The sequence below is a fragment of the Elaeis guineensis genome, chromosome 12 (assembly GCF_000442705.2).
Source record: "Elaeis guineensis isolate ETL-2024a chromosome 12, EG11, whole genome shotgun sequence".
Classification (NCBI taxonomy): Eukaryota; Viridiplantae; Streptophyta; class Magnoliopsida; order Arecales; family Arecaceae; genus Elaeis; species Elaeis guineensis.
In genome coordinates, this window is record NC_026004.2 from 2409895 (window position 1) to 2435403 (window position 25509).

The 25509-nt window shown below is 36.3% G+C and overlaps 2 protein-coding genes, 1 long non-coding RNA gene and 1 other non-coding gene across 5 annotated transcripts; all 4 read left to right on the forward strand.

Annotated features, from left to right (window-relative positions):
* The first annotated feature begins 10661 nt into the window (after window positions 1–10661).
* LOC105055771 (alcohol dehydrogenase class-3) lies at window positions 10662–16774 on the forward strand. The gene is made up of 9 exons (XM_010937748.4): window positions 10662–10947; window positions 11066–11202; window positions 12414–12460; window positions 12547–12872; window positions 14167–14249; window positions 14344–14419; window positions 15495–15652; window positions 16079–16240; window positions 16443–16774. Exons 1-9 carry the CDS (start codon window positions 10914–10916, stop codon window positions 16557–16559), a joined length of 1140 nt encoding a protein of 379 aa, XP_010936050.1. The 5' UTR covers window positions 10662–10913; the 3' UTR covers window positions 16560–16774.
* Window positions 16775–17658: 884 nt separating this feature from the next.
* On the forward strand, window positions 17659–17731 carry TRNAF-GAA (transfer RNA phenylalanine (anticodon GAA)). Its single transcript has one exon. It is a non-coding gene; the product is annotated as a tRNA-Phe (tRNA).
* A 2337-nt stretch (window positions 17732–20068) lies between these two features.
* LOC105055772 (large ribosomal subunit protein eL20y) lies at window positions 20069–23625 on the forward strand. Of its 2 annotated transcripts, XM_029267740.2 has the most exons (5): window positions 20069–20226; window positions 20664–20779; window positions 20902–20965; window positions 22922–22969; window positions 23095–23625. In XM_029267740.2, the coding sequence occupies exons 1-5, from the start codon at window positions 20212–20214 to the stop codon at window positions 23434–23436; spliced, it is 585 nt and encodes a 194-aa protein (XP_029123573.1). In that variant the 5' UTR covers window positions 20069–20211; the 3' UTR covers window positions 23437–23625. The 2 variants fall into 2 exon arrangements, with proteins under 2 accessions (XP_029123573.1, XP_010936051.1); XM_010937749.4 differs by lacking the exon at window positions 22922–22969.
* A 355-nt stretch (window positions 23626–23980) lies between these two features.
* LOC140852890 (uncharacterized) lies at window positions 23981–25448 on the forward strand. Its single transcript, XR_012135880.1, has 2 exons — window positions 23981–24776; window positions 24851–25448. It is a non-coding gene; the product is annotated as an uncharacterized lncRNA (long non-coding RNA).
* The last annotated feature ends 61 nt before the right edge of the window (window positions 25449–25509 follow it).

Here is a 25509-nt window from a genome sequence, read left to right on the forward strand (position 1 = left end):
GGTTGTGTTCCCGATGATGTGTGTGTTTTTCTCGATCTTCTCCTATGTGTTCCACTTCACCCAGTTGCCCTGAGACTTTGTGTAGTTCCTCTTCTCCTCCTTGTTATATATAATTATTGTAATCAATAATAGGTGGGGAAAGTATTTCACTTCCTCCATTTTCCCCTCAAAAGGAAAAAAAAAAAAGAGAAAAAAAATATGATAGCCCAATAAAGTTGAGAATCTATTTTCACTAATTATGGTATATGATATTTATAAAAACAAAATGCTATAATTTTTATTTTTCATAGTATTGATTTTAAAACATCTTAAAAACCTCAAAAAAAAAAAAAAAAAATTTCAAACCTCTTAAATAAAGCTCTAGGATCATGCTTAACCGTATGAATTCCGAGCCTCAGGGGTTCATCACCAGTTCTCTGGTGATGGAATTTGGGTTCCAATCCTCACAGTTGTACTGAAACTCCAAAACTCAAATACTGTTTATATGATTAGAAATGCCTTGTAAAGTTAAATGAAGCTTGGTGCATTGTAATATGATTGCAACAGTAACCGGTCAACCGGGAAAAGATTTTAAAAAAATGGCAGATTGTGCAAACTAATGATAGAATGGTAATTAGATTACACCAAGAAATAAGATAGAATTGTAATTATTTAAAACACAAAATAGATTAGGAGCTACTGCCTACTGAGTGATGATTCCCGCTGCAACAAAAGATGGTCGAGTAGCATCTCATGATTGACCGACTTGGGAGAACAGGATGCTAGAAATATATGCTTGGAATGCATGAAATTACCACTTTCCGCCCCCAGCGTAGGGGCATAGAAAACAGATGATATGGTGTACAGAAAGCAACTTAATTAGATTTTGAGTTGTCCGTTTGTGATGGCTGACCGTTTTTGCTAAGGAATGAGATCATATGTAGTGCCATTTTTGAACCGCAACTCTCTTTTTGACTCCCTGACACGCTGTGTTTTGCATTGAAAAATATATGCAGATCTTTTTAGATAAATAAAGGCTGCTCGTCCCCAAATTGGATGATATGGCGGCCACCCATGGTTGCACAGAATTCCAGTGTATAAAAGTCGCACCCGAATTAAAGCACTCTTTACGGCATAAAACAACAGCCAACTATCAGGGACCACATGCATAAACGTGGGTCTCACCAAAGCCTTCTAGGCGGCCGATAACATAAAGAAATGGGTGTGTCTTGGTGACCACTTCGAAGCATCAATATTGTGGTCATGAGTCAAGATGTCGAATGCAGTAGGCCTTTAGGCTTCAATGAGTCTTGATCATTTAGAGTCTCACGATTTTGTCATTTAAAACAAGTTTCACGTTGGAAGAGAATATTTCAATCTATATAAACCATATTCTCTCTTGACTCATAATCGATATGGAACTAAAGAAGTTCTTTCTACACTACAATAAATTATATTTATAATTATTAGTATTGTATGAACACTTCGGCTTACTAAAAAGAAAGGAGAAAAAAAAAAGAAAAAAATGAATGGGGCCAGGGCTTTAAGGAGTTACCGTTTAAATCTTCACCATCTCACTGTAGGCTCAAGATCCAAAGTTAGATGCGGTATCTTAGAGAAAGCCCTTCTTTGCAAGGGCTACTGTGATTTAAAGAATTTGAGAGGCCAGATTCACGTCTGAATGGCTCCTGCGGCGGTGACTTCCGTTGCAATGGTCGAACCGGAGTATCGTTCCCATGACCTGCTATGTAGTTGTCATGACATATGCCATGTCTTTGTGTTCCTGATCATGTGGTTAATCCAAACATAGATAAATTAGCGATAAGGGATGAAATCGCCAGTAAACCAAGAAGTTTAATTTGCTGGAGATGCATATATACAAATTAACCAATAGCTAAGTATGTAGACACTTCCTCACATGAATGTGCGAGGCGAACTCCTATTCCCTTTAATGAAAAAAAAAAAAAAAAAGAATGCACAAAATGAGCCACCAAGCACCGCCTCAATCAACGAAAGTCGGAACCCTGCTAGCGTGAAAGGCACCAACAAAATGCTACTCAGGCCATTTTATAGCTTATAGCTTTCATAAAATGTACATGAACAATCCTAATGTAGCAAAAAAGAATTTGTAGATTTATTTTTTATTTGGTATAAAGGATTGATTGGAGGAAGGAAGGATAGATTTTTCATCAATTTTTTTATATTTTATTAAAATATAGAAGAATAGATAAAAATGATTACCTCCTATGTTTGATATTTAAAGAATAAGAAGAAGGATAAATGATATTTGTATAATATTTTTACTAAACTATAATTTGATAAAAATATTATGATTATTAATTTATAACACATATTTATAGTAAAGAAGTAAACAATGTATAAACTTATAATCTGTATAATCTATAATTATATAAAAAAATTATATAAGTATTTAATTAATACATAATTTTATAAATTGATAATATAAATAACTAATTAATTTATAATTTAGTTTAAATAATTAATTAATATTATACAAATAATTAATTAAAAATAGTAAATAAAAAATAAAAAATAATCTAATTATTTGATTATAATTATAAAAATTATATATTAAAATTAAAATAATGACTAATTAAATTTAATAGTATATGATTAATAATGTAAATAAAAATATATATAATTAATATGAATGAAAAAGTGAAGAAGTATTATAATTTTATCAAAAAAAATAATGAAAGATAATTTTATTAATGTAAAAGTCTATCCTTCAATGTTTCATGCATCTTTCTTTCATCTTTCTAATTTGGGAGGATGCAAATTGATGAGTTAAGATGGATGATAATCTTTTCTTTTTCATTCATCCTTCTTATAATTTTTTGAATCAAACGATAGACGAAGATCATCTATCATTCCAATCCTATCCATCCACTCTATCATGATCCCAACTATCCTGTCGTGATCCTAACCAAATATGTTAAATTGATCTTTGAGTTGTCAAAATGACTGCATTTTATGAATTTTTGGGGTTTTTTTTTTTTTTGAGAAAATATGATTTTGGTCGATGCCGATGCATGGTGTATGAGAATTCTTCCTCCGATTGGAGTGACAGGTGACAGGATGTATGCAAGTCCGCTTCATGAGAGAAGAACTATATTAACCTTATTTCTATATGCGTCTTCCACGTGAGAAGAACTATATTAACCTTATTTCTATATGCGTCTTCCACGTGCATATATATTTTAATCATTTAATTAGTGGTTACAACTGCAACATTTGCCTGTTTGCCCACGAGATGGGGAACTCGGTGCAAACTGCCGCATGAAAAGATATTTCAGAAAAGGTTTAAGATACTTTGGCGGAGCACACTAATGATCAATGTGGGACAGGTTAGTGCATTCTTTTTTTAGAACACCATTTGACAATAAATTAGTATTGGATCCTATTACTATTTACTTCATGAGATTCATCAGTTCAATTTTAAACAGGATATATTTTTCATGATTTTTTTTTTTTTTTGAAGCACAACTCAGATTCAAGAAAATAAACAACAGAGGTGTAGTTATCTCCTCAGCGTACCAGACTTATTCAATACCGAAAAAGGAAAAAAAAGAATTGTAGATTGCTTTTGGAAAGCAATTTGGGGATGGATCTAAAAATTGCACATCGCCGTCTGCCCTTTTTGCGAGCGGCGTGTGCGCACACCAAAAGGTCTTTCAGTCATTTTTTTTTAATTTTTTTATTTTTGATAAAAACCGGATCCTGAAGCTTTCATTGTCACGCAGAGTTGGTCTCTTGATTGTATTTTTTTTGGTCGTGTTTGGATATCCTTGTTCTAAATGAAATAAGAGTTTATTTTATTTTATTTCTTTAAATAAATTAAAAAATAATGGTGAGCTCCATAAATTTAATAATTCTCGCCAATTCTCTTTTATTTTCATCTATTTTAATTTAACTATTTCTTAATAGATTATGAAATAATTTATTCTATATCTTAATGAGTACAATTTAATTGGATAGGATAAAGACTGTATTAATTGTACTGCATTAATTATTTATTTTTAATAAAATAATAAATTTTTAATTAAATAAAAATTTTAAATAATAAAAATGAATAATTATTTTTTAAAATTTTATATTTTATTTAAAAAAAATATCCAAACGCTATCTCTGAGTCCTTGGGCGGCACCGATTTACAGCAAGCCATTCAGCAGCTCATCCTTCGCCATCCCCCGGGAATCACGGTATTTTTGACACGTTGAGGGGTGGGTGGAGTGTGGACTCAAAGAAGCCCCGGACAAGAGGTCGATCGCCTGTCGCATCTAATTGATTCGGAATAGAAAACTGTTTTTTTTTTAAGGCTCCGAAAAGATCCCCCTGGCGAGAATCTTGCCCCATGCCTCAGAAATTTATTTGGTCCAGAAATTTGGTGGTCAGAAAAATGTGAAGTCAGATGCACATAGGTTTTGCATCTTGCATGATATATTTTATTTTTGAAATTTTTAGTTTTCTTGATGAAGAACATGAGATAACGTGGAGGAGTTAATTTTATTATCATATATATATATATATATATCATAGATCCGTACCTCAATTCGACTTAAATAATCTCATCATCATCGAGCAAGTTATAGCCTAACTATAGAAGATAGCATTTGCTGGATTGGACGGATATACTAACCTACTTCAACCCGATCGACTTCAGATAGCAAGATCCTACATTCCTCGATCATGACAATCTATTAGGTTGGTTGTTGCCGAGAAAGACTTATTAAGTCGGCTATTAACCAGAAAGATCTACTAGGTTGGTCCTTGCTGAACTATTACATTTATCTACAGCCTCTTCCTCTCTAAATCTGGAAAGTCCAAATAAGGTAGAATTCCTTTGTGATTGGATCTCCTGTAAAAAGAAAGTCTTCCTCCGAATCTATCCGTCCGATAAATCCAGAAATCACCAGGACTCCAAGTCAAATACGTCTCAAACTCTTCTTTTATAAATAAAGACTTCAGGATCCTTCAAGGTACGGAATCAATCGACTCCTAACTCTCTTCTCATTGTTCTCCATTTTCTGACTTGAGCATCGGAGGATCTACACTGGAGCCACCCTCTCGGTGTGGGCTTGTTTTGTAGATGTTCGAATGAAGTTCCAGCGATAGATTTACCTCGGCCACATCCACCTCGGTGTTCGACCTTATGCGGGGAGATCGGCTGTAACATGTGGTGCTAGAAGGAAGGCCATCTTCGACTAGTCTCGAGTTCTTATTTTAAGGCTAGTCCTGAGATCTTATTTCAAAAAAAGAGAGAGTTTATCATCGATCGTTAAATCGCCATAAGGACACGTAGAGGAGCATCAAATGCCTTTCAGTGCACAAATGGTCAGTAGGCCAACAATGCCCAGCCAACCAATGCTTCACCACTGCCACCACCGACGAATCCCCCAGTAGCACCACCCGCATTGGCAGCACCCGTGGCTCTACCAGCACCAGCTATCTCCCATGACCAATACAATAGCCTTGTCCAATAGGTATAGACGCTTTCAGCTGCGGTAAGGGGAATGCAACAAAATACGAAGCCACCCCATGTCACAGAAGATCCACAGCTTGCCAAAGGAAGGTCAACGAACCACCTTGCATGTAGCCCAAGGGTAGAAGCCAGCCGCCACAGCCAACCACCAAGTCCACCACGTCGCCGCACTAGGAGACCCCCCACTCCTGTTTCTAGAAGAGGTTCAATGCCAGGTCATGCTTCCCCTTAGTGTCGATGAACTTGGGATGATGAGATGAAAAAGAAACTCAGGGAGATGCAACAACAGCTAGATGCACTTCGAGCTCCAAAGCATCCAGAGGACGATCTAGAGTTCAACATTGATCCATCCTTCACTCAGAGAATAATGGATGAACCTCTTCTGCCCCGATTCAAAATGCCTCAGATGGAGTCTTATGATGGAACAACCGATTCGGTTGATCATTTGAAAAATTTTTAGACCTTGACGCTTCTTCAGAAGGCTAGCGACGCAACTCTCTGTCAAGCCTTCCCTTCTACTCTGAGGAAAGCAGCTCGTCACTGATACTTCAATCTGCAATTAGACTCTGTGGATTCTTTTCACCAATTCAGCCGACTTTTTGTAGCACACTTCATCAGCAGTCGATGATAGCGATGAAATTCAAACTTCCTCATCAGTATCAAACAGAGAGAGAATGAATCTCTGTGGGATTATATAAGCTGGTTTAATGCTGTGACCTTGAAAGTACAAAAATTGGATCAGTTCGTAGCTATGACTGCATTCAAAGCCAGGCTCTAGCAGAATGATCTTTTTTATTCCCTCAATCTGAACTATCTAAAGGACTTTTTTGAAATGTTGGAGCAAGCCGAGAATTATACTCAAGCCGATGAAACTTGAGATCAGCAAGAGGAGAATTTTGGCCGAGCCTCACACCAGAATTTTGATTTTGAGAAGAAGAAAGGTTCTCGATGAGTGCAGCATCGACGTTCAGAATCTAAGCTTCGTCGTTCCCAAACTCCTCCTTGGAATTACCGACCTAAGTCCCCTACACCGGCTCGTCGGTCCAGATCTCCCTCGCGAAGGTTTCACTACTTTACTCCTCTCAATATTTTTCGAGCTCGTATCCTTATGGAAATAGAGCGTCAAAAAGACCTTCTACAGCCAAAAATGATGATCACTCTAGCACGCAAAAGAGATCCGAACAAGTACTGCAGATACCATGATGACTATGGGTATGACACAGAGGATTGTTGGGAGCTCAGGGAGGAGATCGAAAGCATTGATTTGGCAAGGATATTTGCATCAGTATGTTGATGAACGTCAGATCTCAAAAAATCCATGTGAAGAACCTCCCCAATAGGAGAATCCCCACAGAGACCAACCGATTGCAGAGGAGATCCATATGATCTTTGGAGGGCATCTCGGCCAACGTGCTTCAAGTTCAAGCCGAGCTAAAAATAATAAGATGAATAAACAAAAGATCGGCAACAAAGTCACTTTCTTGGATGACAACTTTAATGGAATAAAATACCTCCATGATGATCCTATTATTGTTTCTTTAAATATCACCAATTATGATGTACATCAGGTCTTAGTCGATAATGAAAGTTCAGTTGATGTCATATTTTACGATACTTTTGTTCGTATGAACCTAGATTCTGAGTTGTTGATGAAGAGGATAATTCCTCTAATTGGATTCTCGGATACTACGGTCCCAGTAGAAGGAACAATCTCTCTGGCCACCATTGCTGGGCGAGCTCCAAAACAAGCAGTTATACAAATAAGCTATTTCGTCGTAAAAAGTCTGTCCGAGTACAATGCTATATTAGGTAGTCCCGGGCTCAATGCACTTAGAGCTGTAGTGTCGATCTATCATCTGATGGTAAAGTTTTCTACCCCAAAAGGAGTTCATGAGCTTCGGAGAAACTAACGACTTGCAAAGGAATGTTATATGGTGACCCTATGAGGAGCCGCACCTGTAGATCAGTCAGCGAAGGAGCTAGATGTACGAGATGAAAAATCCAAGCAAAGGGGACAACCTGTGGAAGACTTGATAGCAGTACCCAGTGGTGAAGACCCAGATAAAGTGGTGCAAGTCGGCTTAAATTTATGTGAAGAAGATCGTCAGCATCTTATTTCTTTCCTACGAGTTAACACTGACATATTCGCTTGGTCAGCTTCAGATTTATCTGGTGTAGATCTAGAAATTATGGTACATCGACTTAACGTGGACCCAAAGTATCATCCGATTAGATAGAAAAAGTATTTTTTTGCTCTCGATCGATAGAAAGCTATTCGAAAAGAGGTGGATAAACTTTTGAAAATCGGATTCATACGAGAAGTATATTATCCGAAATGGCTGGCCAACGTCGTCCTCGTCTTAAAACTCAATGGAAAATGGCGCGCTTGCATCGACTATACCAATCTCAACAAGACATGCCCGAAGGACAATTATCCTCTACCTCGCATTGACCAACTGGTAGATACCACCTAGGGACATCAACTTCTATCATTTATGGATGTCTTCACTGGATATAATCAAACTCGGATGGCCTTTGAGGATGAGGAAAAAATTTTTTTTTTATCACTGATTAAGGCCTTTTTTGCTGCAGGATCATGCCATTTGGTCTTAAGAATACTGGAGTGACCTACCAATGGCTCGTCTATAAAATCTTTAAGGAGCAGATCGATCAAAATATGAAAGTGTACATCAACAATATGCTGGTCAAAAGTCGAGCCACCGAGCATCATATTGCCGACTTTGAAGAATCCTTCACAGCCTTATGACGATTTCGAATGAAGCTCAACCTCAGTAAATGTGCATTTGGCTTATCATCGATAAATTTCTCGACTTTATGGTGTCATAACGGGAATCGAGGTGAATCCAGAAAAGATTTAAGCTCTTTAGAAAATAAAGCAATGGAGGCTCGAATTCGCTGTGGTCGAGTGAGAGAACAAGAGGGGACGGCGATGGAATGAGGATGGCGATGGAACAGGGTAGAGGGGAGGGGAGGGGGTTGGTGGCACCGGAGTCGGGGGATGTGGTGGGGGCGGGAGGTGGGGGGAGACGTCTGGGAAAGGGAAGGGAGAAAAAGAAAAAAAAATAGAGTGGGAGAGAAAAAATATTATTATTTTATTACTAATAATAATTTAAAATATTATTTTTTAAAGATATTAATTTTAAAAAAATATATTTAGAGAGGGAGAGAAAAAAAGAAAAAAGAAAAAATATTATTATTTTATTATTATTATTAATTTAAAGTAAAAAATATTAATTTTAAAATAATAATGAAAATATTATTTTTTTAAAATATTATTTTAAAAATGCTATTAATAATAATAACATATTATTTTTAAAAAAATTACTTCAAAAAATTAGTAATAAAATATTATTTAAAAAATATTATTTTTTAAATAATAATAATATATATTATTTTTAAAATATTAATTTATGAGTAATAATAATTTGAATAATAATAAGTATATAGCAACATCAGAAAAATTATTTTCATGCATTCGATACGGACTGCGATGGGGTGGGGCTACGGCGGGGGCAACATGGATGGCTGTGACCTGGATCTTATGCTGTGGGGGTAGGGACGGCGTGAAGAAGGAAAAAAAAATATTTGGAGAGAGAAAAAAAAATATTATTATTTTATTATTATTAATAATTTGACATAAAAAATATTAATTTTAAAATAATTATAAAAACATTATTTTTTAATATATTATTTTAAAAAATAATATTTTTATTATTAATTTAAAAATACTATTTATATAATAATATATTATTTTTAAAAAATTAAGGGTCACGGAGGAGAGGGGATAGGGGTGGTGGTGCCGGAGCTGGGGAACGTGGTGGGGGTGGGGGGGAGACGATGGGCGAAAAAAAAGAAAAAGAGGAAAAAAAAAATATTTAAGAAGGGGGAGAAAAAAATTATTATTTTATTATTAATAATAATTTAAAATATTATTTTTTTAAGATATTGATTTAAAAAAATATTTGAGAAGGAAGAGAAAAAAAGTAAAAATAATAATATTATTTTATTATTATTAATAATTTGAAGTAAAAAAATATTAATTTTAAAATAATAATAATATATTTATTTTTTTAAAATATTATTTAAAAATATTATTAATAATAATATATTATTTTTAAAAATTATTTAAAAAAATAATAAGAGAATATAATTTTTTAAAAAAATATTATTTTTAAAATATTAATTTATTATTAATGATAATTCGAATAATAACAAGAATACAGCAACATCAGAAAAATTATTTTCGTACATCTGATACAGATGACGGTGGGGTGGGGCCGTGATTGGGGCAGCATGGATGACCTGTGACTTGGGTCTCACATTGTGGGGGTGGGGGTAGTAGGAGGACGAGAAAAAAAAAATATTTGAAGAGAGAGAAAAAGAAAAAAAATTATTATTGTTTTATTATTAATAATATTTTAAATAAAAAATATTAATTTTAAAATAATCATAAAAATATTATTTTTTAAAATATTATTTTAAAAAATAATATTTTTATTATTTATTTAAAAAATAATATTTGTATAATAACATATTATTTTTTAAAAAAAATTAATTTTAAAAATTAATAATAAAATATTATTTAAAAAAATATTATTTTTAAAATATTAATTTATTATTAATATTAATTTAAATAATAATAAAAATATAATAATATTTAAAAAATAGAACAATCATACTTGAAAAATTATTTTCAGACATCTGACTCTGTGCAACATGCTGATCTTCGGCTAATTTATGATATCAAATCATCTTTGAGGATAGTTGGTGGGGTATCATAACAATATGATGCGATGGCTTGCGGAGGGGGTTATTTATGCTTCCTCTATTTTGCGAGCAGAGAATATTATTAGAAAGAGGCTACAAGATAGCGATATGGTGGATTCGTCGAGGGGCTCAGTATCATGACGCCAATCTCCCCTCTCGGCTAATGTTCAGAGGCTCATATCATTTGCCACCTCATGCGTGACCGGATATATGGACGGGGATGCGAACGTTATGTAGCCGATCACAATGGTACATTGCACCGAGACGATTCTCTGGAATATATTTTGACTGATGCTGGTGGTTTTATATTCTTAAGAACCATGTAAAGCAGCCGTTTCAGGGGAAAAAAAAAAAAAAGGAAAGAAAGAAAGAAAGAGAGAGAGAGGGGGAAAAAAAAAAAGGCGACGGAAATCAGTCCATCCTGATCAACCAGCCTGGCGCGTGTCGTTTTGCCTGCAGCTGCCGGAATCGGGGAACGTATCAGATGACCGCTCGCTTGGAGGTGTTAAGATCGCAGCCTCCGTGATCGAGCGGCTTTCAGTCGGGAAGAACGAAAGGAAGTGATAAATGCGCGATCGGATTATTAGAAACTAATAATCCATCAAGGGAAGGCTTAGTCTCTTCCTCTCTCACTCTCTCTCTCATGGCGACTCAGGGTCAGGTCATCACCTGCACAGGTAAGCATGGACGGAGATCAAGAAATACTTGGCTCCGACTTCTTCTCTTCCTCTTCTTCTTCTTCAGATCGATTATTTTGATGTTTGTGATAATAACAACGGGAATGGAAAACAACAGCGGCAGTAGCGTGGGAGGCGAACAAGCCGTTGTCGATCGAGGATGTGCAGGTGGCGCCGCCGCAGGCCGGGGAGGTGAGGATTAAGATCCTCTTCACCGCCCTCTGCCACACTGACGCCTATACCTGGAGCGGCAAGGTACATTTTTTTCCATTCTCTTCTCCCACTTTTTCCCTCTTTATCTCTCAATTCTTTTCTAATCAAGCCATGATAAAATTTTAGTTTTCACTAGATTTGTTTGTCCTCGATTGTTAAGGGTTTATTACGCTTAGTGGCTCTCTTTCGCCATTTGACGTTGTCTTAAATGGCTGGCTGCCACTGCTGCTGATGATTAGACCGTCCGCTTTCTTTGTTTTTATGCTTCGACAATGTTAGAATTAGATTGATTTTATGCTTCGACAATGCTAGAATAAGGTTATACCGCTCTTCCCTCTTCACAAATTAGGGCTTTTTATGTCATGTGTTCTTAGGGAGTGGCAATTCATGAATAAATTTGTGTTTTAGTTTTTGTTTATATTTCCTTCGTTCTGGAATTCCCAGTTTGGCTTCAACATTTGAATGACAGGCCATAAACAAGAGCGTGGACTTGTTAGAGGCCATCAAGAAAACTAGAACCTAAGATTGAAGGAGAAATTCTCACTCTTAAAAAAACTACAGATACTTATATCACTTCATCTTCCTACTCAGTTCAAGAAGAGCACTATAAGCAGTTCAATGTGACGGCCATAAACATGTTTCTTTGGAATATGTATTGGTTTCCGTTCCTCATTTCTCTTTGATCCAAAGAAGGAAAGTTGTGCACTTTCAACAATAGATGGATCAGCTTCGATCCTCAAGGGCTCCATTTTGCTGAAGCCACGCTAATATCTAATTATATTTCTTCGTTTTCTTCTTAACAAGGTTTTTATCTTGGCTGAGATCTTGGTTTGTACCAATTCCCAGCACCTCCTGATACAATATATCTAGAAATTTTGGCCACATTATATTGGCCTATGTAAACCGAGGAAGTCCAAGATATCAGCCAATATGATATGAATAATATCGGCTGATATTTTATAATCACTTTTTTGCTCCTTTAAATAGAATTTTTATTAATAAATCTCAAATTCAACTCTTAAATATAGTTTTTAATCTGAATTTATCGTATGATCCGAGATCTCCGAAATTCTTGGTTCCCTCCAAATCTTCCGGTTTACCATATCGGCTGAGATAAACCAAGATCTTAGTTCATCAGTCTCAGCCACCCACTGAGATACCCGATACATCAGGATTTAAAAGCCTTGCTTCTGAACCCTTGTAGTTCAAACTTCTCACTAGCTGGCCTGATGTACAACTTACTGGTTTTGCAGGATCCTGAGGGTCTCTTTCCTTGCATCCTTGGCCATGAGGCTGCAGGGTAAGTGCTAGTCATACCGTAAAATCAATGGAGAGCTTTAAAATTGCTATAACGGAATGACTACTTATCAACATTCCCATATACAGGATTGTCGAGAGTGTTGGTGAAGGAGTAACTGAAGTTCAACCTGGAGATCATGTTATACCTTGTTACCAGGCAGAATGTAGAGAATGCAAATTCTGTAAATCTGGAAAGACAAATCTCTGTGGTAAAGTTCGTGCAGCTACTGGTGTTGGTATTATGATGAATGACCGCAAGAGTCGTTTCTCTATAAATGGGAAACCTATTTATCATTTCATGGGAACATCAACATTCAGCCAATATACAGTTGTACATGATGTTAGCGTGGCAAAAATTGATCCGCTGGCTCCTCTGGAGAAGGTCTGTCTGCTTGGCTGTGGTGTTCCTACAGGTAAAGCTTTTATGTAATATATATGCTGCATATTGCATTTTCGGTTTGATAATTTGTGCTGCCATATCTCTGCCAGCTTCTACAGTTTTCAGCTAGATCGCATTGTTTCTCCCTTGATATCATGATCTGGCTCATTTGAGATATTATTACTTGACATAATGGCACATGTCTTTCATAATTCCATGCCAATGTTATGTTTTCATTCTTATTTTATGCCTCCTAAATATATGATATGTTGCAAAATTAGATTAGTCATTAGATGGTAAATAATTGTTATCAGCATCATTGTGATTTCTGTGAACACTGCCATCATTATTGTTTCTATTATCTATGAGGGAAGCTTTAAGAAATGTCTTTTTCCCCTTTATATTAGTAACAGACCTATCATGTAAGTTTGGTTCATGACCTGAACATTTGACACCATCAAGTTAGCATGATGACATTAAAAAGGGAAAAGTCAGAGTATGATGGTCGGAGTTATTTCTTTATTAATTTTATTTAGAGATTTAAAACAGAATTGAATGGTTCTAATTTTGAAGTTACTGTAAAGTTGGACTCTTAATGTTGGTTTTAAATAATTACACTAAGGTTCATTTTTGTTGCATATTGATGGAAAGGAAGAGTTATGCAATGAATATGGGGAGTACATCTTCTTTCTTATCAATATTTCTTATTTCCTGCTGGTAGCTCCTTTTAATACAGAATGAATTTACGAATCTGGCTGAAAGTATTGTATGCCTGTGCAGTTTTTCTGATGCTTGTTTAATGCACTATGCAATTCACAATTTTATACGGACATCTGTGATTTTTGGAGACGAACGCAAAACATTTATATGTAGTCTAGTGACTTGAGATCCCTAGTGCTATTCTGCTACTTTGGTTTTATTTCTTCATTTTTTTTAGCAGGGCATATCGGCACCATGCAACAGATATGCCTGCAACCCCAACTGTGCATTTCATGCCACACCCATGTTGCTACATCATTGTATCATTTGCACTAACCACTGCCATTGTGCCATCAGTATGCTTATCTAGATATATCCATGCCATGTATTCCCTGTACCACTATTCTGACATCCGTGCCTTTATAGTGGTGATCCAAATCTTCAAACCCACCTCTAGGGTTTCAAACTCATGGTCTCCCCAAATGAGGCATTGTCCCCTTATGAGGCATGGGTCATGTCTAAGTCCACCTTGAATTATTCCATTTTGTGACTTAATCATGTGCTTACTGTTCTCATTAGATATTGTTGCTTTTCTTTATCGTCATTCTTTTCTTTTATTTTCTTGGAAGGTCTTGGAGCAGTATGGAATACAGCAAAAGTGGAACCAGGTTCCATTGTTGCGGTTTTTGGCCTTGGCACTGTGGGACTGGCGGTAAGTTGTCCAATTAAACATATCTTAATCCCTTTGTGCAGTAATAAATCTAGCCGTCTCTTGACAAGTCATCATGAAATCTTCTTCTTGGTAGGTTGCTGAAGGGGCAAAAACAGCAGGTGCTTCTCGAATTATTGGTGTAGATATCGACAGCAAAAAGTTTGATACTGGTATTCCATAACCGTTCTTGAGAAAATATAGTTTTTGTTAGCTTTTCTGTTATATAGGTTAATCTTCCAATTAATCTGCCACTATGGACATTTGTGACACTAAATGATTATAGCTATCATCATGTTCTAGATTTTGGTAACTCCGTTAGTCAACTTAATGAAGCTGATTTCTATCATTTTTAAGTCTGTAGATGTTTGTGCATCTAAATTTCTACCACTCTCCTGCAAAAGGAATCTGAGCAACTCTCCAGGATTTCTTTTGACTTTTAGGCCCTGCTTGGAAGCAATGCCCATGGAATAAACACATTATATAGCAATGGTGAGGGAAAGGGCAGCACCGGAGGAGAATAATCTCTGATGATTAATGAAGTGCTCGATTGGGCAAACCCCAAAAATATAGTATACCATATTCCTTTTAAAATGCGCTTTTCCTTATACATACTGGCTGATATGAACCATAAGTTCCCCATTATGTTAAATACTCCCTTCCCATTGCACAACTCCTCAAACTACTGCTTTTTTTTTTTTCTTTTTTTTTTTTTTGGGCTATGCATAGGTTAGATCATATCTTATGACCTGATAGGATGCTCTGGCATTCGAACATGGCCCACAAGGGTCTAGCAGGAAGTGATTATCATATAGAAAAGCAGTAGTTTCTGAGCTGCAGTTTATACGGCAAATAGCCAATTGAACACCATTGCCATTAGTTAACAATGAAAAGCAAAATTAGTTCCTCCAACTAATTTGTCATTGCATGGATGGTAAATATGAAATCAGTCTACTTCTGATTTTTATTCCTTTGAGTTAGCACGTGGATCTTGGTGCATCATACTTTTAGCTGCAAACAGCTTCATCTTTTCTTAAAAGAAAAATATTGAACATTTTTGTTGGGTGTTTTATCATTAATTATTCCAATCCATAATTGGTTAAAGGGACCAGAACGCTGACCCTATCGATAAGTTCTTGTACAACAGTTGATTAAGAATTTTATTATTAGGCTTGTTGCACTACTAAACTTGCATTGCTGACTGGATCCTTTGATAGTCCCTACTAATTGTGTGCAAACTGTTTGCAGCTAAGAATTTTGGAGTCACTGAATTTGTGAACCCAAAAGACCATGAGAAACCAATACAACAAGTCATCATTGACCTCACCGATGGCGGCGTTGATTACAGCTTTGAATGCATTGGAAATGTTTCTGTCATGAGGGCTGCTCTGGAATGCTGTCATAAGGTGAGTTACGGTTCTGCCATGTTTTATAACTGCACCTGCACTTTTATCAGGCGCTGAACATGTGATTTTGGCTATTAGTTTAGCTGGATATTCTCGTTGATCTCAGTGCAAAAGTCTTGTACAAGTTACCGATGGGCGTGTTGCTCCATTCTCCTTTGCAATCTAAACTGTGCCTGAGTCCTTGTGCTATATATATAGAGAGAGAGAGAGAGAGACCCACACACATATATATATATGCTTTTTTATTTTAGTAAATTGTGAATATTTCTGAAGCAATTGTGATTTGCCTATATACACGTTGTGTATTGTTTCTAAATCGTATAGCCCCTGACAAGTACCTTATTGAGTCATTGTTATCCAGATTGTGGTTATCTTCCAACTAAGCCAATCTGAATCCTTTCTGCGACTGCTTATTAAATGCTGCAGGGTTGGGGAACATCAGTCATTGTGGGTGTAGCAGCTTCTGGTCAGGAGATATCTACCCGGCCTTTCCAGTTAGTCACTGGGCGTGTCTGGAAAGGAACTGCCTTCGGTGGTTTCAAGAGCCGTTCTCAAGTACCATGGCTTGTTGACAAGTACATGAAGAAGGTGTCATACATTTACATAACTCTTCAGCATGCTTTACTGGATAATTGTTCTTTCTACTTCTTATTTTGCATGCCATAAATATTTATTTCAACATTATAATGGAATTTAACTGGATACTGATCATCGAATCAAGTTGGTACACATTGATGCAAGTTTACAAAAATGGCATATGTAGCGACCTAAACTTCTGTGACTGTTGCAGGAAATCAAGGTGGATGAATACATCACACACACATTGACACTGGAGGATATCAATGAGGCCTTTGATCTGATGCATGAAGGGGGGTGCTTGCGCTGCGTGCTTGCAATGCATGCGTGATTGTGCCCTTATCAGCTTCTTTCATGCAAGGACCTAGGATTATGAAAACATGGCCATTAGCGTTGGACTTTGTGCCTCCTGTTTTATGGCAATGTGATCTATAAAAAGGTTTAAGAGGAATAATGAAGTCATTGCCACATTTTTTCATGTTTTGAGATGTGTATGGATCGTCTTGTAACGAACTATGTTGTGGTTATTTTGCTGGTTTCTTTTTATTTGTGAGCTATCTGGCATTTGAGTATCATACTAATAAGCTGCTTATCCTGGAGATTACAGTCTTGAAAGAGAATGGACATGCTATCCATCAAAAAATGAAGATAATGAATCATGCATTAGTAATATTCATCAGTGTTGCGGTTATGAGTCAAGAAGTCGAATCTTCACATACGTGAGGTATTGTTCGTTTTGACTCATGACCATCTTTGGGCTTCAGTGGATCTTGATCATTTACAGCCTCATGGTTTTGTCCTTTAAAAAACATCTCACGTGCCGATGTGGGACTAAAGAAGTTCTCTCTACATCACAACACAGCTCCTCAGTCAAGAGGGAGTATGTGTGGATAGGAGGGTTCTCACAGGGGTCGGATCACCGCATACATGAGATATTGTCCGTTTTGGCTTATGACCATCTTTGAATTTTAGTGGGTCTTGGTCATTTAGAGTCTTACGGTTTTGCCTTTTAAAAGGCACTTCACGTAGGAGAAAAAATTCTAATTTATATAAGTGATACTTTCTCTTGACTCTAATTGATGTGGGATTAAAAAAGTTCTCTCTACACCATAACAATCAGCATCTATTTTAATGAATTTATGGGTCCATACTCCAATGGCTCAGAAAATCATAATGTGATCCTAAGAAAAAGGATACTTTTGTCAACAATTAAAAAGGGATAATGGATCTGGTAATTTGTAGACAAGGATTGATTGCATGTATATATTGCCATGAACTCAAAATTTTCATTTATCTGAAATTATCAAACTTAACAATGATGGATAATTTAATAAACGTGCATGATAAATGTGATTTCATTTTTGATTTTAAATCTCTGTATTTCTTTTTCGAGAGTAATAATTATTTAATTATTTAATTATTTTATTACAGCGGGGATAGCTCAGTTGGGAGAGCGTCAGACTGAAGATCTGAAGGTCGCGTGTTCGATCCACGCTCACCGCAAAATAATAAAATATATTATTTTATAAAAATAAATTATAAAATCAGAATTTTATGCGATAAAAATTATTTTTTTGATGTAAAAAATTATATATTGAAATTTTATATGCTGAAAATTATGTTTAACTTTTATTTTTTTAAAACAATGTTATGGATAGTTTTTTAGACTAACTAATTAAACATAGTTTTAACTAGATTATTTTAGAAAATATTGAAAACACTGATTTTTGATGAATAAAAATTATAAGTTGTAAATTTTATATTCCAATAGTTGCATTTAACTTTTGGATTTTTTTAAAAAAATATTTAATAGAATAGTTTTTGAGACCACCCAATTAAATATATTTTAACAAAATTATTTTAGAATCATTTCATATGCTAATGTTATGTTCTTAGAACTAAAATATGTAATGTAAAAATAAAGCATGCTCAACTGTTGTTTTTTTTCCCTTCTTTTAGCATTTGTATGGAACTACTTTATTTACAATGAACATAACAATTTCTTGATATTATAATTTTTAATTCTTTATTTGCATGTATTATTGAGTTTTTTCCCATTAACACCTTTTCCTAGATGTTTTAATGGTTTTTTCCCTGCAAGGCTGTATAATCAAACATTGTTATTATTTGGAATCTTTTGGACAAGGTAATGTCAAATATGATAAGTTAATATGATCTATGATCACCATGTGACACATCATTCATCAGAATGTTATGTGAAATTAAAAGTACTCTAGATCATAGATTGTGATTAATCAAATATATAGATCTCTAAGTCCAATGCAAGTATTGACCTTCCCTATGTATCCATTTGTGGAGATATCCACCTGGTAAGTTGCTCTAGAGCTATGTAAGATATATCAAAAATTTGAGTGAAGATGATCAGCGAAATAGATGGTGTGATTTGGTGTAATGACAGTGAAATAGGACGTCAAGTTGTATATATGTATGCATGACACTAACATGTGGTGACTAAGTTTCATAGTTTGATGTGGGTCTAAGTTTAATGCATATGTTCCTATCGTACATCCCTACAACTCTTTAGGCTAATCCAATAAAATTTGAGTTGGTGCGTTCTTATTTGAATGCAACATGAGATGCATATCTATTGTATCCAGACCTAAGTCCTGATTAGGTTCGATCTATATTTAATTGTCCGGGTTATAGCTTTTTTTATTTCAGTTTGAAGTCCTATGTGGGATTTCTCTATGAACACGTATAATGCACTTGTGTTGCATGATGTAGTTACACAAAACACGACTTCTACCATATTACATGGGCATATGCGCATGATGAGAACAATGGTAACTGGACTAACCCTATTCTTCTTATGGTAAAATGGTGAAGAAATAGGATTGAAAAAAAAAATCAACTAGGCCAGAGGAGACCTGATGAATCACATATACTTTTTATTTAAGCAAAATGATTATATTATGATGGTTATCAACTAGCTGATGCGTAATATGTTGCATAGTGAATATCATGTGTAGACACCCTACTTTTGGCCCTGGCATCATTCAATGGTGTCTCCATATGTGATATTGCAAAATTTGGGCCTATGATGCTTCTACAACCCATCATTCATTCATGCATTATGCATCAGTCCTAACTTGTCCTGGATCTAAGTGCTCTAATCATAGAGATCTACCACGAGAACAATTTTATTTGATGATAATCCTGTTGTCATTGGATTTCTGATAATGTGGTCTTATCATTGGATTCAAATTATAAAGAACTGGATAGGATTTGGCAATAGGATTCACCATGTTTAGGACTCGATTGCATAATATAACTTGAAAAGCGTACTTGTTTTACATACCATTTTCAGCTAGATGTTAAAACAAAGCTTTTGCCAAGTAACATGCATATGTGACCACTTGTTAAGAGTTTATTGTATCCTTTTAACTGAGGTATTTGACGATGTTGAAGACTTGGAATGGACATTAAGACAACAATCTCGTTATGCACAACCGGGACACTGTTGAGAAATTAAACAATTCGATAAACAAGAATATTAATATAGAAGTCAAGACCTAACAGCTGGATGAGTTTCATTCCAACATAATCTGTTTTTTCTCTCCAATTAGATCGAGGTGATACCTTAATATTCAAACAAAAGTTACTTTTTTTTTTTTTCCTTTCAATCCTGGGATAATTAACAAGCAGTCATGGCCTAATCACATAATAGCACAAGAATTCGATGATAGTCTTGTCGTCATCGGATAGATTCGTGGTGGATTTGGTTCTGTGCAGCGCCCAGGGTAGTGGCCCAGTGGCTAGGGCGTATAATTGAGCAGTCCAGCCCAAATTTATTAGTTCCCCTGCCCTTCTCGTAATTCCGTTGACAAGGGTGGGCTAAAAGAGAGAAAACACGAAACTAGGGTTTCTTGAGCTACTTTAATCTCCTCGTCTCCGGAGAACGCGAGTTGGTCTGAGGGCGGAGGCGGTGCGTCGAAGCAGCAGCGTCGGAGGTCGGGGGATCGATGGGCAACTTCAGGGTAAGTTCATCCCCTCCTCTACTTCTACAATGGAGACCGGATCAAACTGGATCAAAGTCTCTCTGGCCTTGGTAGCTTTGGATAGATCGCTGGATCTCAGGCTCCATTCGCCTCCCATCTTTCAAAGAATCTCTGGTTTTGGAGGATACCGATCTTTAGGATCGGTTTTGGTCGGGGTCCGTTTGGATTTCGTGTGAAATTAAGCCCAAAATCGCTTAAGCTTATCGAATAATGGTAGGACTAAGAATGATCGAGCGAAACTCACTTCCAAATGCCCTCATTTTTTTGTGAAATTGTATTTATTAGTTTTTTTTTTTTTGAAAAATAAATGTTCTTTGAGTTATCTTTTCTTTTTCCGTTATTTTAGTCGCTAATTTTTTGTTGTTGTTGGCCATGTATTAATTTCCTTTATGATGATGGATGGGATTTGGGGGCAGTTTCATCAGTACCAGGTGGTGGGTCGAGCCCTCCCGACCCCGTCGGATGAGCACCCCAAAATTTACCGGATGAAGCTTTGGGCTACCAACGAAGTCCGAGCTAAATCCAAGTTCTGGTACGTATAGACTCTATATTTCAATTTCTCCCTTTTTCCTTGCTTTTTTTTTTTTTTCCCCCTTTGTTTCTTTCTTATCACGTTGTATTTTGACTCGGCGGGTACATTTTAAAAATTTTCAGGTACTTCTTGAGCAAGCTGAAGAAGGTTAAAAAGAGCAACGGCCAAGTGCTCGCAATTAACGAGGTTAGTTTGTTTTTGCTCCCTTCTTATTTTCTTTTGGTGACTATGCTGTATCTTATGATATTTTAGCCATGTCATAAGTGTGTAGTTTTCCGCAAATTATGTTCTGGCGCGAAATTGAAATATTTTTTGGCGCATCTTGGTGGCTCTAAAGTTTCAACTGAACCTGGTCTACATTATTGGTACCTAAACTATCATTATGCTTGGAGTCAGCCTACTCATGTTTCTGTGTTTTGGCATTAGTCGGTGTTGTTGTTGTGTTTCACTGTGTCTATGATGTTTGGTGGGATGATGAATATTGCAAGAATTGTTCCATAATTGCTAAGCTTGGGCATATGCCATTGTTATTTCTGTTGCATGCTGACTTCCTTTGATACATTGGTTTGGATCATAACCTTTTGTTCATGACAAGAATACAGTCTCCAATGTAGTTAGATGTTTTCCATCGTTGTTTGGCATGCTTGCATTGCTCCTTTACTGGTTTTGAGCTAGCTGAACTACTGATCATGATAAAAATCGTGGCTATGAATGAATCAGTAATAAATGATGACAGAGAACACGTTGCAAAAAAATGAATTCTTAGTTGATGTATATGTGCTGTTGCCAGAGATTGTTCATTGGTCCTGTTCTGTGTAACTCTCCTTTTATGGTGGTACTAGTTTGATGTTCCTGTTGGTGATTTGGAAACAAAATACTTTCCTGCTAATATATGAATTGAAAGTGTGGTAGGAGGCTCCAAACTTGTTTATCATCTTATCCAGCTTCTGATAATCACCCATTGAGAACATTTTTAGATTGAAAGGGCTATCCCGACATTAAGATTGACATCTTTTGCTCCTTTGGAGAGATATAACTTATGTTCAGAATAGATATATTGAGTTAGAGTATTTTAAATGCCCTGTGCTTGCCATGTAACATGGGTACTTGCTTAGATAACATAAAACGAGGACATGGAAAATATTTTAGGGAATAAGAAAACACACACCAGGAGAGGGACATGTATTCCAATCAAATTAAGGTTTTAATTAACTTAGTTTTGGTGGACATGGTGGTTGTATTTTTGGACCTGAAAGCAATCAATTAGTAACCGTAAAGGAGAAAAAATGAAAAAAGAAAAAAAAAAAAAATATATATATATATATATATATATATATATATATATATATGACACAAAAACTTGTTAACTTTCAATTTTCCTTGTGTATGGTTTGTTAGTTACTTTTCTTGTGCAGTCTTCTTGGTGGATTACTGGTTGAATTTCCTTCTTAATTTAGCTGTTTGATGACAATTCTGGATATTGACCGCACAAAGAGGACTATTGTTAACAAATCCGCAAAAGCAAGTTTTAGGAATCCTTGGAAGATGTTATTTGTCCTGCCCTTTTATTTATTTAATTATTGGTGGCCTCCTTTTTCATTTCTTTAGCACTTTTTCCTACCTCAACTGTCAATGCATGTAGCACTTGGATAGGGTTGCTTATGGATTTATAAAAGTTGATGGGAAATGGTTGATCATGGATGGCCATGGTTATAAGCACAGGCTCTTTCATCAACTGATGTAAAGATTGGTTAGTGCACCATATTTATTACATCACAGAAAAAATGATAAGATGGCTCCACATGCTCTGATTCATCATTTGTATTCTGATATAGGAGCAATACCAAAGTGTTTGAGAAAGGTTATCTTGACTTAGGTTTGCCTTCGGCCTTGATCAGCCTAAGTTAGATGTAGTTCCTATCCCTACACTGCAAGAGTGGAATATGAGACTTCATACACCTTGATCTTTCAGCCATGGTCATTGCACTCTTAGCTACACTCAGTATGAATGTTGCATCAAGATTTGTTATGACTGCCCCTCTGGCCCTTTCTCTTAAATTATGACATCACAACTCTTTTTAAGTTTTTATTTTTTAAAGCATCTTGGATCCTGCAGTCATGATCTTCAATCAAAATATGCAGTGGTTGTCTTCGCATTTGCCAAGATTTTTAGTTGCTCTCGTGTCCCTGGTAGATACCAAACTTGATGGGATTGTCTTTGGCAGAAACAAAATTCTGCAACTTCCTTAGTTAATTTAGTTTAAATTGGTATGGAGAAACTAATTTGGAACTGCTGCTTTATGCTGTGCGGCCAGATATTTGAGAGGAAACCGACAAAGATCAAGAACTATGGCATCTGGCTGAGGTACCAGAGCAGGACCGGTTATCACAACATGTACAAGGAGTATAGAGACACCACATTGAATGGTGCTGTTGAGCATATGTACAATGAGATGGCATCCCGTCACCGTGTCAGATACCATTGCATTCAGATCATCAAGACTGCTACAATCCCTGCCAAACTCTGCAAGCGTGAGAGCACCAAGCAGTTCCATGATTCGAAGATCAAATTCCCTCTTGTCTTTAAGAAAGTCAGGCCCCCTACCAGGAAGCTGAAGACTACCTATAAGGCCTCTCGCCCCAATCTCTTTATGTAGGAGGGCAAGCACTGAGCATGTTTGCAAATGTTTTCTTTTTGGTGTGCTCCAAATTTTCATTCTATGGACTGTTAAGTTTTGTGAGTCTCTTCAGTTTCTGTTTTTGGGTAGGAGCTTTGTGTAAGACCTCTAAAAAGAAAGTTTTGTTAATTCAGTGCAACAATGAGTAGCAAATTGTTTTTGAGTGTATTTTTGGCTTGAAGTGTTTTTACTATATCAAATCGGTGGTATGAATGGGTCATTCTCCGATGTTCAGGACTGATGTTTCTTAGAGCTAGTTCATGATTTATTTCTCCGGTTCAGGTTTAGGGTCTGATGATTCAATCATATTGATGCCTAAAGGCATCAACATGATGTTTGGCAATGTATTTTGACCATAAATTTTTCCAGTTGCACCTGTCAACCGAATAGGTTTGGTAATAAATTTTGCGTACGTCCCTGTCATCTTATATATATATATATATATATATATATATATATGATATTTTATGTTTATTTTTATTTTTTGGAGAAATTTTTAATTTTTCTTTGAGAATCACTTGCTATGATTCTTGTTGTATCTGCATTTTTCAGGACTATGAAATGTTTTCCTTGGTTATTATTGCACAGCACTGGCAACAAAATAACGACAGCAGCAATTTTATTTTCTTAAAAAACATTGAGCTATCACCCGTTTCTCTTGGCTGTAAGGAGATAGTGTTGGTGTTTCGCACTTAATGGAATTTACCAAGCTTGTCAGCAGTTTCTTTTTCTCCTTTTGTGTGATACTGCAGGGAGAGGTAATTTGGGTAGGGCCATATGGGATGTTCCCGGTTTGTTAGTACACTTCCTACAATTTCTTTGCATTGAGCGAGGCATGCAGTCAGTGTTCTAACGTTTATATTGATTTGCATGACATCATGTTACATTGGCAATCCCTCAACCGAGACAGATGGTTGTGTGAACGCTTAATGGAATTTTTGGTCCTGACATATTCCAACCCTCACTCCCCCTCTCTGAGAGGTTACCGGACGAATGACAGACGTTGGTTTGACCAGGTGCAAATGTTTGACAAGTAATTTCAGTGACGTATAGCATGCGCTCGCACTCAACATCATGTTCTACCTTATCAGTTTATCTTTCACAGACATCAGAGTGCAGAATACCCGAAAGATACTTGTATGATGGGCGTGATTACTGCAAAGATACAGCCGTCCCTTCAGAAGGAAAGCAACTCCAACATGCTCCCAGATTTCTTGCTACTGGATTCTCAAATTAGCATTTATACTAGCAAGAAATTAAGAACGAGCAAACTTGACTCTGTAGAAATCTGAAATTTTGCGAGTGCATCCATCTTACAAGTAAGAATTTTAATGACAACTGCTGTTATATATTGCTGTTGCTGACCCTCCTCCCTCATTTTTTATGAATTCAGGTGGTGATGAGATGAGGAGTTACGATGCTTTCATTACCTGGATTGTCTGGTGGTCATGCTTCATACTACCATGTCCCAGTAGTCCATGAACCCGTGAATGGGAAAACTGCAATTAAGTCTCAAAAACAAAGGCATATCCTCTTCAGCCCATCCTCCAAAACTGGGCCTTTGGTGAGTCACTCCCCTAAGCAGGAGAACCGCCATCTGCGGATATCCATGACCGACGGCCCTGTCTCTTCCTGGAGTCACCACCACCGCTTTCGTCTTGCCATTCTCCATTAAAGTCAGTAGTCGACCTTGCAAATGGTTTCTTCTTGGTCGTGGGCTTGGTTCTTGGCCCTTCGCTCGCCATACCCCACACCGCGTCAATTGCTAGAGAAAAGTGCTGATTGTTCAAGAGGCAGTACCAACGCCATGCAAGATACATGGACGCAATGATGGCTGGTAGCAGAAGGCCATATGTTTCGAATGATGTCGTGCAATCGAAACATCATTCATGTAAATTATTGTGTTAAGTTCAGACCGCAGTAAGAATCCAACTTTACAAAACCTAGGCACTAAATAACAGCAATATACCATGGCAACAGTATTTACATTATCTGAACATCATGCATCTGATTATGAGCACAGCCAGCAAACGGCATACTCCTTTTTGTTGT